This window comes from Prionailurus viverrinus, chromosome C1 (assembly GCF_022837055.1).
Source record: "Prionailurus viverrinus isolate Anna chromosome C1, UM_Priviv_1.0, whole genome shotgun sequence".
NCBI lineage: Eukaryota > Metazoa > Chordata > Mammalia > Carnivora > Felidae > Prionailurus > Prionailurus viverrinus.
Genome location: NC_062568.1, coordinates 214,151,285 through 214,166,313, shown reverse-complemented (window position 1 = coordinate 214,166,313; position 15,029 = coordinate 214,151,285). Strand labels below are relative to the sequence as shown.

The 15,029-nt window shown below is 65.1% G+C and overlaps 1 protein-coding gene across 2 annotated transcripts; it reads right to left on the bottom strand.

The window, feature by feature from the left end:
- Positions 1–48: 48 nt before the first annotated feature.
- ACAP3 (ArfGAP with coiled-coil, ankyrin repeat and PH domains 3) lies at positions 49–14,563 on the bottom strand. Of its 2 annotated transcripts, none has more exons than XM_047870443.1 (24): positions 14,377–14,563; positions 10,682–10,739; positions 9,865–9,984; positions 9,602–9,655; positions 8,413–8,471; positions 7,488–7,671; positions 6,970–7,014; positions 6,736–6,831; positions 6,577–6,651; positions 5,881–5,892; positions 5,162–5,274; positions 5,022–5,073; positions 4,675–4,775; positions 4,486–4,597; positions 3,979–4,187; positions 3,829–3,898; positions 3,601–3,695; positions 3,313–3,515; positions 3,060–3,167; positions 1,855–1,953; positions 1,529–1,749; positions 1,234–1,343; positions 1,021–1,131; positions 49–903 (listed from the first exon to the last, which is right to left on the bottom strand). In XM_047870443.1, the coding sequence occupies exons 1-24, from the start codon at positions 14,421–14,423 to the stop codon at positions 756–758; spliced, it is 2,502 nt and encodes an 833-aa protein (XP_047726399.1). In that variant the 5' UTR covers positions 14,424–14,563; the 3' UTR covers positions 49–755. The 2 variants fall into 2 exon arrangements, with proteins under 2 accessions (XP_047726399.1, XP_047726400.1); XM_047870444.1 differs by having other exon boundaries at positions 3,060–3,164.
- Between the last annotated feature and the right edge of the window lie 466 nt (positions 14,564–15,029).

Genomic DNA, 15,029 nt, shown 5'->3' with positions numbered 1-15,029 from the left:
GTAGAAAATCCGCTCGGTCTGTGACAAAGAATGTCGGATGCAGGGGCGGAAAGTGCCAAAGTCCTTTATGCACCGGCTCTGGGCCAAGCGCCTCTGGAGGAGGCAGAGACAGGTCTCGGGCTGCCCAGGACTGGGGCCTGCGTGGCCAGCCACATGGCCTCGGGACGCCCGCGTCCAGCCAGGGCTGAGGCCCCAGGCCACAGCCCACCCCCCCCCACCCCCCCCCGCCGCCCAGCACCCGAGAAGCCCAGCCTGGATGCCGGTCACTAAGTGAGGTACACGGGTTGATTCCCTGGATGGGCTGTCCCCTTCTGCCCTTGAAAGGCGCTGGTGGCCAGCCACCAGCCCCAAGGCCTAGCAGAGGGGCTCTGGGGGTGTGTAGGAGGGACCCAACTAGCAGGTCAGTGTTCCATGGCAGTAAAGGTGGGGGCACGAGGTGACACCGGCCCCAGAGCGGGGGAGGGAGGGTGGTTCTGAGGGGCACAAGGTGACACGGGGCCTTGAGAGTGGTTTGTGACGTGAGCGACCCGGGCTCCCGAGGAAGGGGCCACCTGAAGACGGAGGGTCCCCGGGTGCGGCGAGGGGCATCAGATGATGCAGCACCTCCCAGGGGGAAACGTGGGGCTTCAGAAGACCCCGTGCTGGGGTCCCTCTCACGGCCCTGGGGGTCGGGCAGCTCCCGGGAGGGCAGAGCAGGCAGCTGGGGCTCCAGGGAATGGCCGGGGCGTCCCGGGCAGGGCAGGGGCCTGGCCGCCCTAGCTCTCCTCCAGGTGGAGGCTGATGAACTCCTGGATGCACCTGCGGTACTGGAGCTCCGTGGGGCTGCTGCCCGCCAGGGGGCCCGGCTGGCCCGGGGGCGCCTCCGCCTCTCGCATCTCCTCAGCCATGCGGGCCAGCCGGAGCCTGGGGGAGGCGCGGCGTGAGGTGTGGAGGGGCGGGGAGGGCGAGAGCGGGACGCGCTCCTTCCCCCAGAGCCCCCAGCCTTCGCGCCCCACCCCCGACGGCCCCGTCAGCGCTCACAAAGTGACGATGTCCGCGTTTGCCTCCTGGATCGCGATGCTCAGTGGGTCCTGCTGCTTGTGGTCCAAGGCGTGCTGGTCGGCCCCCCGCTTCAAGAACAGGCAGACCTGACTGAAGAAGGGTGGAGGGGACGGGTCGGGGCTGGCCAGGGGCGGGAGGAGGTGGCCCCAGCCCCCCTTCCCTGGGCGGGCAGGAGGGGCGCCAGAGACTCACCCCGTGCGTCCCAGGAGTGTGGCGTGGTGCAGCGGCGCTCTGCCCCGGCTGTCTCTTTGGTTCACGTCTGCTCCGTTTTGCAGAAGGAATTCACAGACAATCAAGGAGCCCTGGGGAGCCGAGTACAGTCAGGTTAAGCTGAGGAAATGGCTCCTCTCTGATCTCGGGGCGGGGGGGGGGGGGGGGGGGGGGGGGGGGGGGGGCGCGGGCACAAGGGGCCCTTGTGTGGGCGCCAGAAGAAAGCGGGCTCTGAAGATGCACCTGTGCCCTGTGCCACCCCCCTGCGCCTGCTCACCCCCAGCACAGCCTGCACCAAAGGCGTCTTGCCCTCGTCCTCCGCGTCGGCCCAGTTGACCTCTGCCCCGTGCGCCAGCGCCATGGCCAGCGCTCGGAGGTCTCGGGTTCGCGCCGCCCGGTGCGCCAGTAGACCAGGGTGCAGCTCGCGCACGTCCGCCAGGCCCCAGGCCTCTGCTTCTCCATCCGCCTCCCCGCTGGACTCCTCCGACTCTGCACCCTCTACGGGGAGAGGTGCTGCGGTCAGGGGCTGTGACCAGGCCGGGGGTGGGGCTGGGGAGGGCCGGGGCGGGGACGGGGGGGGGGGGGGGGAGGGGGCACACCCACCCTCCTCAGTGACGCTGTCCACAACAGAGCCTGCGCCAAAGGCTAGAACGTCAGAGCTGCCATCAGAGCTGCCTCCTAAGCCACTATCGCTGCTCAGACCTGCGGGGTCCGGGGACAGAGGGGGTCCTTAGAGCTCCTGACTCCTGCTGGAGCCCTGCGGGAAGGCTGGAAGCCCCATCCATCCTCCAGGGACAGGATCTGCTGCCACGAGGGGAGGGGAGCCCTGCCTAGGATGGGGGGTGGGGTGGGGAGGGGAGAAAACCAAGAAAGGGCTCAAAGGAGCCAAAGTAACGCATCAGAGAGCACAACTCCAGGGGAAGCCACCCCCCACCCCCCAGCAGGTCAGCCCTGGCAGGATGGATGGGCGGAAGCATGACCATACACAGAGGATATTCAGCCCTGTCTGTGCTGCGTGCACCCTGAGAGGTCACTGTGCAGCAAGGGGTCTTTGCCAAGCCCTGGGACACCCCCACCTCCTTTCCCCCTCCCCCACTATGCTGAGTGAAATCTCAGCTGGCTTACCCAAGGGCAGCCCCAGGCTTAGGAATGGTGAGGCAGCGCCCTCTGCTGCCTGAGGGCACGCCCTTGTCACCCCCAGCACCCCTGTCTGTTCTTGGCCTGGGTCCACGCCTTCTGCCTACACTGCCCAGAAAGGCTCTACAAGTGCTCCAGACCACTGGGTGCTGATAAATCGTTAACAGGAAGCCCTTGGCGGGAAACCCTGCTTGTAGCATGTGGCCCCCAACTCCAAGAGGGGCTGGGAAGGGTGCACAGTTCTCTCACGGGCTGGCTCCAGCACACAGCTGTCCAGGCCCCCAGCATGCACATGCGCGCGCGCGCACACACACACGTACCTATATGCCTGTGCGCACATCCAGCCACACGCCCACATACACTCCAATGTGCGCACCGCGCACACAATTCAAACACATCACTCTCGAGGATCAGGGCCTCGGTCTCCAAGTCAGTGGCCAAGTAACCCCAGACCCTTGAGATGCTATCTCAACCTTATCCCTGCTTGACCCCTAAATTCTCCCCAGCCCCAGCCCAGTCCTTCCTGCAAAAAACGCCTGTCCCTCTGGTCTCCGAGCACATGGCTAAGGCTGTCCACACTCATCTACCTCAAGATGAGCGTGCCTGGCCCTGCTTGCTGGCCTCACTGAGGGGAGTCGGGTGACAGGGGCCAGGGCCCTCATGGCACTTACTCCGTGGACCGGCTGCAGCAGCCCCAGCATCGAAGTAGGAGAAGAGGGAGTCCAGCTCATCCGGGCAGAAGAGAGAGTCCCTCCGGAACTTGCGCTCCACAGCACCTGCTGCGGGGAGGTGGGGAGACTGAGACCCAAGGCAAGGTAGGGTGCCCAAGTCATGTTGGTAGTCCCTGCCTCCCTCCTCCTCCCTGCTGGAGCCCGTCCCCAACTCTGCGTGGGCACGTGAGCTAAGGGAGCAGCCTGCTGGCACCTGAGGACAGAGCAGCCACAGAGGGCAGGATGGGCTCCAGCCGGACCTTGCGGCGGGCAGCGGGGACCCGGGGGGAGCTGTGGTGGCGCTGGCACTTTTGCGCCCTCCAGGGCCGGGGCACGTCCCGGGCTGGTGCCGGCGGTGGCTTCCGCAGGAACTTCTTTTCCACATACTTGTCCTTGATCCAGGCCTCCTTGTCCTGCCTGCACCAGGGAGGGCCGTGAGGCTGCACCGTGTGGGTGGGGGCTGCCCTGGCCCCGTCTAGGCTGCCCCCCCCGCCAACCTCACCTAGGGCTGCTGGCTGTGGGCTTCCTGCCACCTGGCCCCTCACACTGAGCCTCGTAGATCTGGTTCACGGTGCTGTTGCCAAGCTCACACATCAGCTAGCAGGAGAAGGGGTGTGCAGCATCAGCCCCAGGTCATGCCCCTCCTTCTCACCCCCACCCCCAGGCTTGCAGACCCGGCTCCTGCAGCCACCACCCCCTGCCAACGGTCTGAGGTGGCCTCCATACATACCTTCAGCAGCTCTGGCTCCCATGAGTCCAGGGTCAGGGACCGCACCTTGGAGCAGTGGACACCCAGGCTCCTGGGAGGTGAGGAGGCAGGGGTGAGTCAGGGCGTGGCTCTACCCCAGCACCTCAGCCCCAGCCCACACAGTGGGCGCACCTGTGGATGCCGGAGCACTCGATGCAGAGCAGCACCCCCAGGTTGATGCTGGCCCAGCGGGGATCCGGCTGGCCACAGTCCCCACACTGGCTATTGCCAGCCACGTTCTGCACACGCTGCAGCACGCTCTCGCCCTTGACGCTGCGCTCCCGCGAGTCCGTAGCAGAGTCGATGCTGCTCGTGGACGGAGACGCCGTGCGGTCCAGCCTCTGGGGGTGGTGTGAGGGGCCACTCAGCCCTCAGGAGTTCCAGCCTCGATCACCCCGGTGGGCCCCCTCTCCCCCCCCACCCAGAGATGCCGGCACAGGCTAGGACGCCTGAAACGTAAGCCTGCGTGTCCGTGTGTGCACGCATACTCACACGCACGTACACACGATGCTCACACCTACGTGTGCATGAGCACGTGCTCACACTCACATGCACGCTTGCATGCAGCCTGCAGGGGCTGCCTCTCTGCAGCACGCAGGCACGTGTGCACACACGTGGAGGGTCCCGAGAGGGCCGCACCTCACTGTAGCAGCTGTCCGGGCTCTCCCGGTAGGCAGAGGCGATGCTGGCCTGCACAGCTTGAACCCAGGCCTGCCGCAGCTTCTCTGAGTCGGCCTGCAGCATGCAGCTCCTAGGGGAAGGGGACCATCAGGCCGGGCGGGCGGAAGGGCTCCCTCCCCCACCCCGCCCCGGGTTGGGCCTCCTCACTTGGTGGGTGACACGACCTCAAAACAGAACCTCCGTTCGATGTCCTCACATGGCTTCACGGAGCACAGACGGAGGTCATCCACCACCACGGTGAGCACGTCCTGCGGGCAGCACCACCGGGGCCCTTGTGCTCAGCACGCAGGCCTGGCCCTGCGCTGACCACCCATTTATCGTTCCATTTTAGAGACACAGACCATCTGAGACCCAGGTGGTCTCTGCCCTCGGGCGGCCCATTCAGGCTCAGTGTCCTCAACCCTGTGCAACCCCCGCCGCCCAGCCCGCCCTGGGGTCCAGGCGGGGAGGGGCCCGGCTGTCACTGACCCAGCCCCAGCAGCCCTGAAGCGCACCTTGAGTTTCTTCTGGTAGACCAGCTGGCTGTTCTGGATGGAGAACCAGCGCCTGGGCAGGTGGATGGGCCAGGAGGGGGTCAGGCAGGGCCAGTCCCCTGTCTAACCCCGCAGACCCCCTGAGCAGGCCCCTCCCTCACCGGTTCCACGTCTTGAAGGCATTACTGGCCCTCTTGAAGAGGTAGCCCTCCATCACCACACCGCTGGGCGCGTCCACATCAAACTCCACTTTGGGCTCATCGTAGGAGAAGTCCTGGGGGTGGTTGGAGCCCAGCCCCCAGTGAGTGCCCGGCCTGGCTGCGAGGACACTGCTGCCCTGCCAGGCTCCCCCAGAGCCAACGCTGAGGTGGGGCACTCCTCTGACCCCAGCACGGACCTTCACCCTGAAACCCCACTGAGGGCAGACGCCTCACACTACAGCTGAGGGCCCCAGCCCACATCCCCAGCCTTGTGGGGCCAGCAGGCTCTGGGATCAGGAAGGAAGCTTCCTGCCCCCATCCTGAGTCCCCCATTCACGTTGCCAGCTGGGCCTGCTCCAGCCAGCCTGACAGAGAGCTCCATTCACAGAGACTGAGGAGACACTGGGCGTTGTCCTGTGTGTCCGGCGGCAGGAGAGGAGGCCCGGCCACCTGCTCCCCTGGCTGAGTGGGGGCAGAAAGGGACAGCTGCTGCTGTTCCCGCGGGGGATGCAGTCCAGCTCAGCCCAAGTCCCCGCTGGTGCCAGCCGCCGCCGCGTGCTCGCAGCAAAGTGAGGTGTCCTTGGTGCTGAAGCTCTGCGGGGCGGGGGAGGGCAGAGGCCCGGCCCTGCCTGCTCAACTGCTCCCGCCCCCATTCCCTCCCCCAGGGCACTCCCACTCACCTGCAGCAGCGTCTGAGGGGGCCAGGAGCAGGAGGGGGTGCAAAGAGGGAGAGAGAGCCGATGAGTGGGCTCCCAGTGGTCTGGGAACAGTCACTCCTACCTGCAGCCCACCTCTACCCTGGGGCTGTCTGGGCAAGAGCCAGCAACTGAGGCCTCAGAGACCACCACTGGCCTCAAAGGAAGGAAACCCCGGGTCCCCGCTCTAGCCCCAGCCCCAGCATCTGGAACCCGGATGGGCTGGATCCCCTGCCCACCACCCAGGCCTGCCTCTAAGTGACCCCTAAGTGACCGATGCCCCTTCTACTCTGCCGTTTGAGGCTCCTAAGAATGGAGACCTCTCTGGAGAGAGTGGGCATCTCAGTCGGCTCAGTCGTTAAGTATCCGACTTCAGCTCAGGTCATGATCTCACGGGTTCGTGAGTTCAAGCCCTGTGTCAGGCTCTGTGCTGGCAGCTCGGAGCCTGGAGCCTGCCTCGGATTCTGTGTCTCCCTCTCTCTGCCCCTCCCCCACTCGTGCTCTGTCTCTCTCTCTCTCAAAAATAAATAAACGTTAAAAAAAATTAAAAAAAAAAAAGAGACCTCTCCTTCTGAGCACGCATTTGCAAGCGAAACAGCGTGGGCAGGCCTGGGGGAGAGGGGTGCTGGCTTCTTGGGGTCCCCCTTCCATGCACGGAGGTCAGGGGGTGCAGGGCCTCACCCGCTGCTGGATGGCGGCATGCTTTCGCTCCATCTCACGCTTTTCCACCGCCGAGTCGATCACTAGCTGGTCTAGCTGTGGGGGAGGAACACCAGGGAGGGGCATGAACATTCTTCCTGAGACCCGGGTCTTGGGTCTCACCCCACCCCGCGGGCTCACCTCGGCTGCCAGCTTCTTCATGTAGGGGTCCAGCTGGTGCAGCAGGCTATAGCCCTGCTGGAAGAAGCTGTGCTGGGCGTGCATGAAGGACAGCATCTGTAGGCAGGGGCGGGGGGGGGGGGGGCACAGGTGGGACCAGGCCCCCAGGGGCCCAGCAGGTGCACTCACATCCCTGCACCTCACGGCCTGTACTCAAGGCCAATGCCCCCCCACCCCTACCAACCAGTCACTCACAGAATCCAAGATCTCAAACTTCTTCTTGGCCTGGAGTACGTTGATCTGCCAGGGGAGGGGTGAACGGGGGAAGGGTGTCAGGGACGAGGCAGCCCGTGGACTGTCCCTTACCGCAGAGTCCTCTCAGGCTTGCTTGTGGTTCCCCGAGACCCCCAGCTCATCTTCAGCTCCCTGCACTTGTGCCAGCCTCACCCTCCTGTGGTCAAGGAGTCCCTCCCCACGTCAGGACCGTGGGTTCCTCCCACGGGCAAAGCCAGAAATTCTCAGACCTGCTCCCAGGCCTTCCAAGGCCCCCTCTGCAAGATCTTCAAGGCCTCAGCCCCACCCCTGTCCCCGGCCCACCCTCGCCTGGGCACCCCGCCACCCTGTCCCTTCCCAAGATCTGGCATCTCGGGTTTTCTGGAGGCAGAGGGGCCCCTCCGAGCAACAGCTCTGTCTGTCTGTCTGTCTGTCTGTCGGAATACGGAGCGGCCTCCACCCCCTTCCAGGCCACAACTGCTCTGTGCCCAGCCGCTGACCTGGAGCACATAGTCTAGTGCCAGGTGACGGAAACACTTCCGGGTGAGGGTCAAGGCACCTGTGGCCTCCTCCACCTCGTGGGGCCGGTGCCGTGGGGCCTGGGCATTCCTCACGAGGGACAGCTCCATGTCCTCCCGAACTTTGTCAAACTGTTTCTTGGTCTCCTTGAATTTCCGCACGTCCCTGAGGGCCAGCAGGTGTCAGGCCAGGGTCTTGGGAGGGGTGCACGTAGGATCTCCCACGTCCATGAAATGCTCTCCCTCTACTTGTGCCCACTCTGTGCCCCCAGGCAGGGCCTCCCTACCCCACCTGCCAGTCCCAGCACCCCCCCCCCCCCCCCGCTACGGCTCTCCTCCTCCTCCTCCTTCTCTCCCCTCCCCTATTCTCCTCCTCCTCTTCCTCCTCTCCCACCAGGGCCCCTCCCATGATCCAGGGCCTCCCCCTGCCCTTTACCACCTCACTCCCAGGACCAGTCCAGCCTAGGGAGACCCTCTGCCTCACCCTGGACCCCAGACTCAAACTCAGATTCAATTCTACATCTTCACCTGGGGGTGCCACAGGCACCCCAACTGCACATGAGGCATAGAGGTCAGGCCTCAGTGCAGCCCCCACCCCTCCCACAACCTTAATGCCTTCTATAGCCCACCCTCACTCCTTGCCCGAGGCCCTCCTGGCTACCCTGTGTGCACCTTGACCCCTCACCCTGCCCTCCAGGCACTGTTTCCTTGACCCCAGGCCTGTCCTGCCTCCAAGCCTTGGCTCCTGCCGAGTCCCCCACCCACAGTCTTGAAGGCAGGCCCCAGGATCCCCCCTCCCAATCAGGCGTAGCTGTACCTGCTCCCTGTGCTACCACAGGTGCCACCACCAGCCCCTCCCAGGGCCAGCAGAGGCCAGGCCTCCCACAGGGCTCTGGGGGCCACTCACTCTTTGACGAAGTTGTGCAGTTGCTGCCGCACAGACCTCTGGGCCTGGTCAAACAGGATCTGTGGGCCAAGGTGGGGGCGGTGGGGTTAGGGCTCCAGGGACCAAGCCCCTGTCACTGCAGATGAGGACCAGGGAAAGCCCCGCCCAGCCCTGCTTGGGCTCCAGCTGTTTGCCCCCCCAGAGCCAGCCTCACAGGGTCCAGGGGACTGGGCGTGGCCCCAGGCCTGGGTTGATGCCCAGAGGCCACAGCTGTGCCCACCTGCCCATCTCCCCCACTGGGCTCTCAGCCAGACTAGAGACCGGAGCACCACCCCATGCCAACTCAGGGCAGGCATACACAAGACACGGCCTCCCGGCCCTGGGAGGCCACCTCAAGGATGGCCAGACCTACAGGAGAAAGAACAGGATTAGAGCCCAGAGCTTCTAAGGGACTCGACCTAGGAACAGGTCAGGGGTCCCTACAGCGCTGACCAGACCCATAGTCAGATCCCTCCCAACATGGGAGTAGGGCTGGGCCCTAAATGGGAACAGACAGACTGACAGACAGTGCAGAATGAGCTATCCTGAGCTGGTTTATTTCTAAACTTCCCCTGCGGGGGTGGGGCTCCTTGTTTAGTCTGGGATCTGGTTCCCAAGCCAGGGTCTGACCACCCACATGTGCCTTGGGCCCTATTCCGTGTGTCCTGTGCGGGGGGCTCTGAGGGGCTTGAGGTCACCAGACCCAGCCTGGGTAGCAATGAGATTGGCAGTTAACCAGGGGACGTGGGGTCAGCCTAGGAGATACTTCTGCCGCCTGGCCAGAGACCCCTGCTCAACTGGGGGACCCTGGACCAGCCTCTGAGACCCCATTGCCCTCAGGCCTCGACTATGCTGCCACCTCCTCCCACCCCCAGGATCCAAATAACCTCCCCACTGCCTGGCCCTCACCTGGACACGGCAGAGCACCTCAGTGATGTCCCCCCCACCCCCCACCCCCACAGACTGGAAGAATAGGAACGTGGCTTCCCAGCAGCCCGCCAGCTCAGCTCCCTCTGAGCCAGCTGACAGCCGTTCCAGGCTGGGCGGGGCCTGCGGGGAGCCGGCCGGGGGGGGGGGTGGGGGGGGTGGAGGGGGCGCCTGGGATGGGAAGCCAGAGGGATGTGCCCTTGGACAGGCCCCCATACATCACCGCACTGTGGCCAGGGCTTACCATGTGGTAGTTGACCATCTCCTGCAGGCTGTCTCCAAACCTCTGCAGACATTCCTAGGGGGAGGCGGGGTAGGGGAGGCCCCTTGCTCAGATGAGACAGCTGTGTTCCCAGGGTGGCTGGCACCTCCACCCACAGGTATCCGAGCCGCCCACCCCTGCGGCCCAGCACAGATGCCCACCTGCTCCCAGGGCCTGGGCACAGTCAAGGGGCTGCCTGCCTGTGCCACCCCTGTCTAGAGGTCAGAGATCAGCCGCCCCCTCACCGAGATGACGGTGTCGCCCCGGCACTGCTGGGACAGGTCTCGAACACCACTCACGAAGAGCCTGTTGGTCGTGACATAGGCCTTGCCAGCCTCGATCATGCCACTGCACAGCTTGACCAGCTATGGATGACAGAAGGAGCCACATTCTCATGACCTGCAAGGGGCGGCCCTTGCCTCCTCCAAGAGATCGGGCCACAGAGGCGGGAGCGCCCCAGGGCCCATCGGGGCCCGGGCCGCAGCCGTGCGAGCCAGCCCTCCCTGTGACCCACCTGGGGCCGGGAGGGCAGCAAGGTGGTGGGTGGGTCTCGGCTCCAGAGCAGAAGGCTGGAGCAGGACAGCGAAGCCCAGACCGGGGAACCCAGGGCCCAGGCGGGCATGTGGTCCCAGCCAGGGGGCTGGCAGGACCAGCCAGTGAGGGTGCTCAGGGATGCTACCCCTCCCTCCTCCCTCTTCTCCTCCCCTGCCCCTGCCCTCGGGCCCCCAACCCAGCCACTCAATAGCACCCTCCCCACCCCGTCCCTAGTAACAATCCCCACCCCTCGCCCAAAAGATGGCAGCGGGGGACTCACCAAGGCCTACCCCCTCTTGACAGGAGACACACGTGTGCTGCACGCGCCCCCTGGGACAGGTATGATAGGTAGGGTACAGCCGGGGAGAACGAGGCACAAACCCAGAGGGAAGGGCTGAGCCCTGATCACACACGCACACAGACACACACACTCATACACGAGCCTGTGTGTGAGCCAGGTCAGGGCCAGGCACGGGGGCAGAGAGAGCAGCCCAGGACCCTCCATTCACCCCTGGGCCCCGCCTTCACCTTGTCTAGTTTTGCCTCGATCTCCACCACGTCTGTTTCCACCTCGTCAATAGTAGCCCTGCAACAGGAACACAGGTGGCTGCAGGCCCGCCAAGCCACAGCGTCCCCAGCCCCACGCGCCTCTCTGTGAGGGCCTGCAGTGAGAAGGGGCCACTCGGCTTGGGCCACCCGCTCCCCTCAGCCCACTCGCTGTCCTACGCTCCTCAGACATGCAGGAAATAGAAGCTGGCAAAGGCAGATGCCCCCTGGGCAGAGGGTGTGGGACTGGGACCCAGGTCCAGCTGACTCCAGAGCCGCCCAGAACCCACCACCACTCCCATCAGAGAGAGGCCCAGTCGGCTATGATGGCGGCTGGCTGCTGTGGCCCCAGGGAGAGAAGGTCATCAAGTCCCTGAGGACAGAAAGAGGGGCTGCTGGTCACCCTCCTGGCCCGGCCACTCCAGGGCTGAATTGACCCCAGATCCCACCTAGGTCCTATGGAGCCTGGGGCCAGCCAGTCTCAGGGCGCGTAAGCACGGGCCAGCTAGCTGCTCTCTCCGGTCCCGGCAGATTATGAGACCCCAGAATAACTGTTGGACGGGTGCCCCCTGACTCCTCCAACCTCAGAATACCAAACAGCACAGTCTGCTCAAAGGGAGTGGTGGGTCAGGCCTCAGAGGAGCCCACTCCCACCGGGACAGCCTTACAATGGGGCTGCCTCAGGGAGGGAAGAGTTAACGAATGACATCACCAGAGAAGCCACAGACGGGAGAATCCCCGGAAGGCAAGGCAGATGGATCTGGCACGTGACCCCCTCCCCGTGTTCTGGGAACAGGAAACAGGGAAAGAGGGCCAGGATCCTGGCGCCCCCCCCCCCCCAACCCACTCAGCTGGTGAACTGGGCCCATCTGGCCTCCAGGGGATGAAGGACAACGGGGAATCAGGGCCGGGGCTGACAACAGGGCCAGAGGTGAGAGGCAGAGCTCCAGGGACAGGTCTTAGGTCAGGGTCAGGCAGAGCAAAGGCCATCGAGGTCTAGTGTCCTCCCCCCCCCCCCCCCCCCCCCGCTGCCCTCATGGCCAGCCGGGGGCGGGGGGGGGGGGTGCTGTGTTCCAGTGTTTCCCAGTCCCTCACATGCCTACAATTTGGAGTTGTGGGGAGGGTGCCAGGCAGCCCCAGCCAGCGACTTTGGAAGTTCCCCACCGCACTCACTCCCTGGCAGGACACGGGCTCCTCTCTGAGCGCCATCCCTTCCAGCGGAGCTAAGGGGACTCTGAGTTCCAGAGAAGGTATGAGACACGCACCGGGAATGGATGCTGCAGCAGGAACCCTGGCTGCCCCAACTGTCCTGAGCCGCTGCACAGAGAGCTGCTGCCCTTGGGCAAGGCCGGTGGAGGGTGGGGGGTCCCCCACAAGGGTGGGGCTGCACCAGATGCTGATGAGCATGCTCATGGGAGGCAAGTGGGTGCTCAGCAGAGAGCAAAGCACCAGCACCCTGTCCTGGGAGCCCTGGCCCCCAAGGACCCGAGACCTCCTTTCCTGTCCACCCCCCTCCAGGATTTCTTCAGCAGCTTGTATGACAAGGAGGAGGGTGAGGCAGGCTCTCCCACCAAAGCCATGACTCAGCGCCTGAAGCCCCACCCAGGGGAGGGGGCACTAAGAACTAGGGGGCTGCGCCTCCAGGCCTGTCTGGAAGAGTCTGGACTCTCCCACGTGCATCCCAAGGCTGTGTGGCTCTCCCGAGGCCAAGAGCATGTCGGCAGGGTCCTTCTTCCCAGGTCTGAAGCCACCTGGCCTCACATCACTGGCCACAGCCTCCCACCCAGCCCCACTCTGGCTCATCTCAGGCCTGCCACCGGAAGTCCCTGTGGGGGAGGAGACAGTGGACCCCCAAGAGAACCTCAACGCCCTGTTAAATCACAGCCCAACCGCCAAACCAACACGGTGTAGCTTCTACGATCCAAGGTTCAGATGAATCTCCTCAGCGCCCCCTCCCAGGCCCAGCTGGGCACTTTCCAGGGGTAGCCCCTCCCTGCCAGAGGAAGCATGGCAAAACCCAGGCAGCCACTGCACTCACTGTGTGCCACAGTGGTGGCAGACCAAGCTAGTGGGAGGGAAGGCCAGGAGGTAAATGGGATGCCAGTGCCCCCAGTCCGACAAGGCAAGGTGGGCCTGGACCCCTCCACTCCGGGGGAGAAGGACCATGAGGTTTCTGAGCAAGGGGGGGGGGGGGGGGGGCTAGCGTGCCTCAGCCAGGACCAAGACCCTGGCTATGTCTCCCCCTACGGCCTGGGTCCTGGAGGGCAGTGGGTGGTGGTGGGGGCCCACGACTGTAGGTGCCTGAGCTGCTCACACCCCCTCCCTCAACCAGTCAGCAACAGAAGATGGGTGAACGCAGGGGATCCCCCCAGCCCCTCTGCCTGGGGCCCCTTCCTGGACCAACCCCTGACTCCTCATCCGTAGCCTCCCCAAGCCTTTGTGACTCTCTGTCCCTGTGTGATAGTTGTGCAAGGGACCCAGGGGGAAGAGCACCAGGGCTGAGGCTCACCAGTCCATCCACACACAGGTCCTCATGCCGGCACACCCAAGACCCAGCAGGCACACACACGCATGACCAAGGACACATGTACACAGAAGCATGGTAGAAACACTCACGTGCAATCAGATGTGCATGCAGGCAGTGACACAGAGTACACACACACACACAAATATGTATACACGATACACACAGATGTACAGATACATAGGCCTACTGTCAGAATACACGTGTGTTTAGTGCCAGAACTCATATGTGCGTGATAAACACATAGTACATGTATACATCCGTGTACATATCCACACAGAGAGGTTACAAAGTGACACGTGCACACGCACTCACGCAGGCACGCACCTATCCCTGGTCTGCATGTACACATCAAAACATGCCAGCCCAGGGGTGCGGCCCACCCACACATTCACGTCCAGGATCTGGCACCTCAAGGGAGGGTCCAGAGGAGCAGAGCTCATGCATGTGCACCAGAACACAAGCATATGCACCTGCCACACAGAGGGTGCTTCGTGGTGCACGTGGGTGAGCCCACCTGCACTACCAGGAAGGACTAAACAGACAAGCCCAGGGCTGGGTACAGGGCAGGACCCCCACACGAAAATCCCACCCAGTCTGCTCAGCCTAGGGCCCACACCTCCAGGCCCCTAGGTCACCCCTGCCAAGCAGCCAGCCCTAGACTGAAGCGTGGCTCCTGCTGCCTGACCCTCATGCACTGCTTTGGGCACACGGACCAAGACACATTCCAGGGACTGACGCTCCTGGCACCCAGGCCACCCCGGCCAGAGAAGGACCGCAGGGCCAGGAGGGCCTCAGCCCCGTGCAGGTGGCCAGCTCGATGGTGCAGACACAAAGCGGGGGTGGACACTCCCACGGAAAGGTGGCTGTACCGGCGGCCACCCCACCCCCACGCGCGCACTCTCCGCGCGAGGTGACCGGCACAAGGGGCATCTTTTGTTCAAGGCCTTTGGGCACGGGGCTGCGGGCTTTGTCCGAGGAGGGGTCCTCCAGCTCCCGCGCCCCCCCACCCCCGGCTCCCGTGCCCCGGCTCAAAGGCGGCAACGACGCCCCCCCCCCCGCCCCGTGCGCCCACCCACGGCGACCCCGGGTGCCCCGAGGGGGCGGCGACCCCCGCCGACCACAAAGGGCCGCGCCGCCCCTGGGGGCGCACCTGAAGCGCGGCGAGTCCTTGATGCACTCCTCGAACTCCACCGTCATGGCTGCGGCGGTGCGCGGCGCTCACTGACACGAGGACCGCTGAGCCCCGAGCGGCATCCCCGGCCGGCCCGCTCGCTCCTCCGTCAGCCGGCCCGCCCGCGCCGCGCTCGGCGCCCGCCCGCCCCGGAATGAGGCCGCCGCGCCGCCGCCCCGCCCCGCCTGTCACCGCCGGGGAATGTCGCCAAAGTCCGCCGCCCGCGCGCGCCGCCGGCTGTCACGGCTGGGGAGCGTCGCCAATGTTCGCCGCCCGCGCTCGCCTCCCGCTGTCACTGCCGGGGAGCGTCGCCAAACTCCCCTCCCTGCGGCCACGGCCACGCCTGGCTCCGGCCCGGACGCCCCGTCGTCCTGTCGCCCCGTTCCCAGGCCACCGCGGGCTGGGAAGAGGGTCGGGCCCAGCGACAGTCGCCGGTCCGCGAGGGGCGGGGAGGGCGCGGGACTGCCCGCTCCAGCGAGGCGGCCGTTACGCAAGTCGGGGCGTTTGCGAAAACCGCTTGCGCGGATCGTGGGCACGGACGCACTCCAGGACGGTGGGAAGTGGGTGAGCGGGCGAGAGGACAGATGAAAGAGCGCCCGTCCGCGGGAGCCCCTCCCTGGTGCCACTGTCCG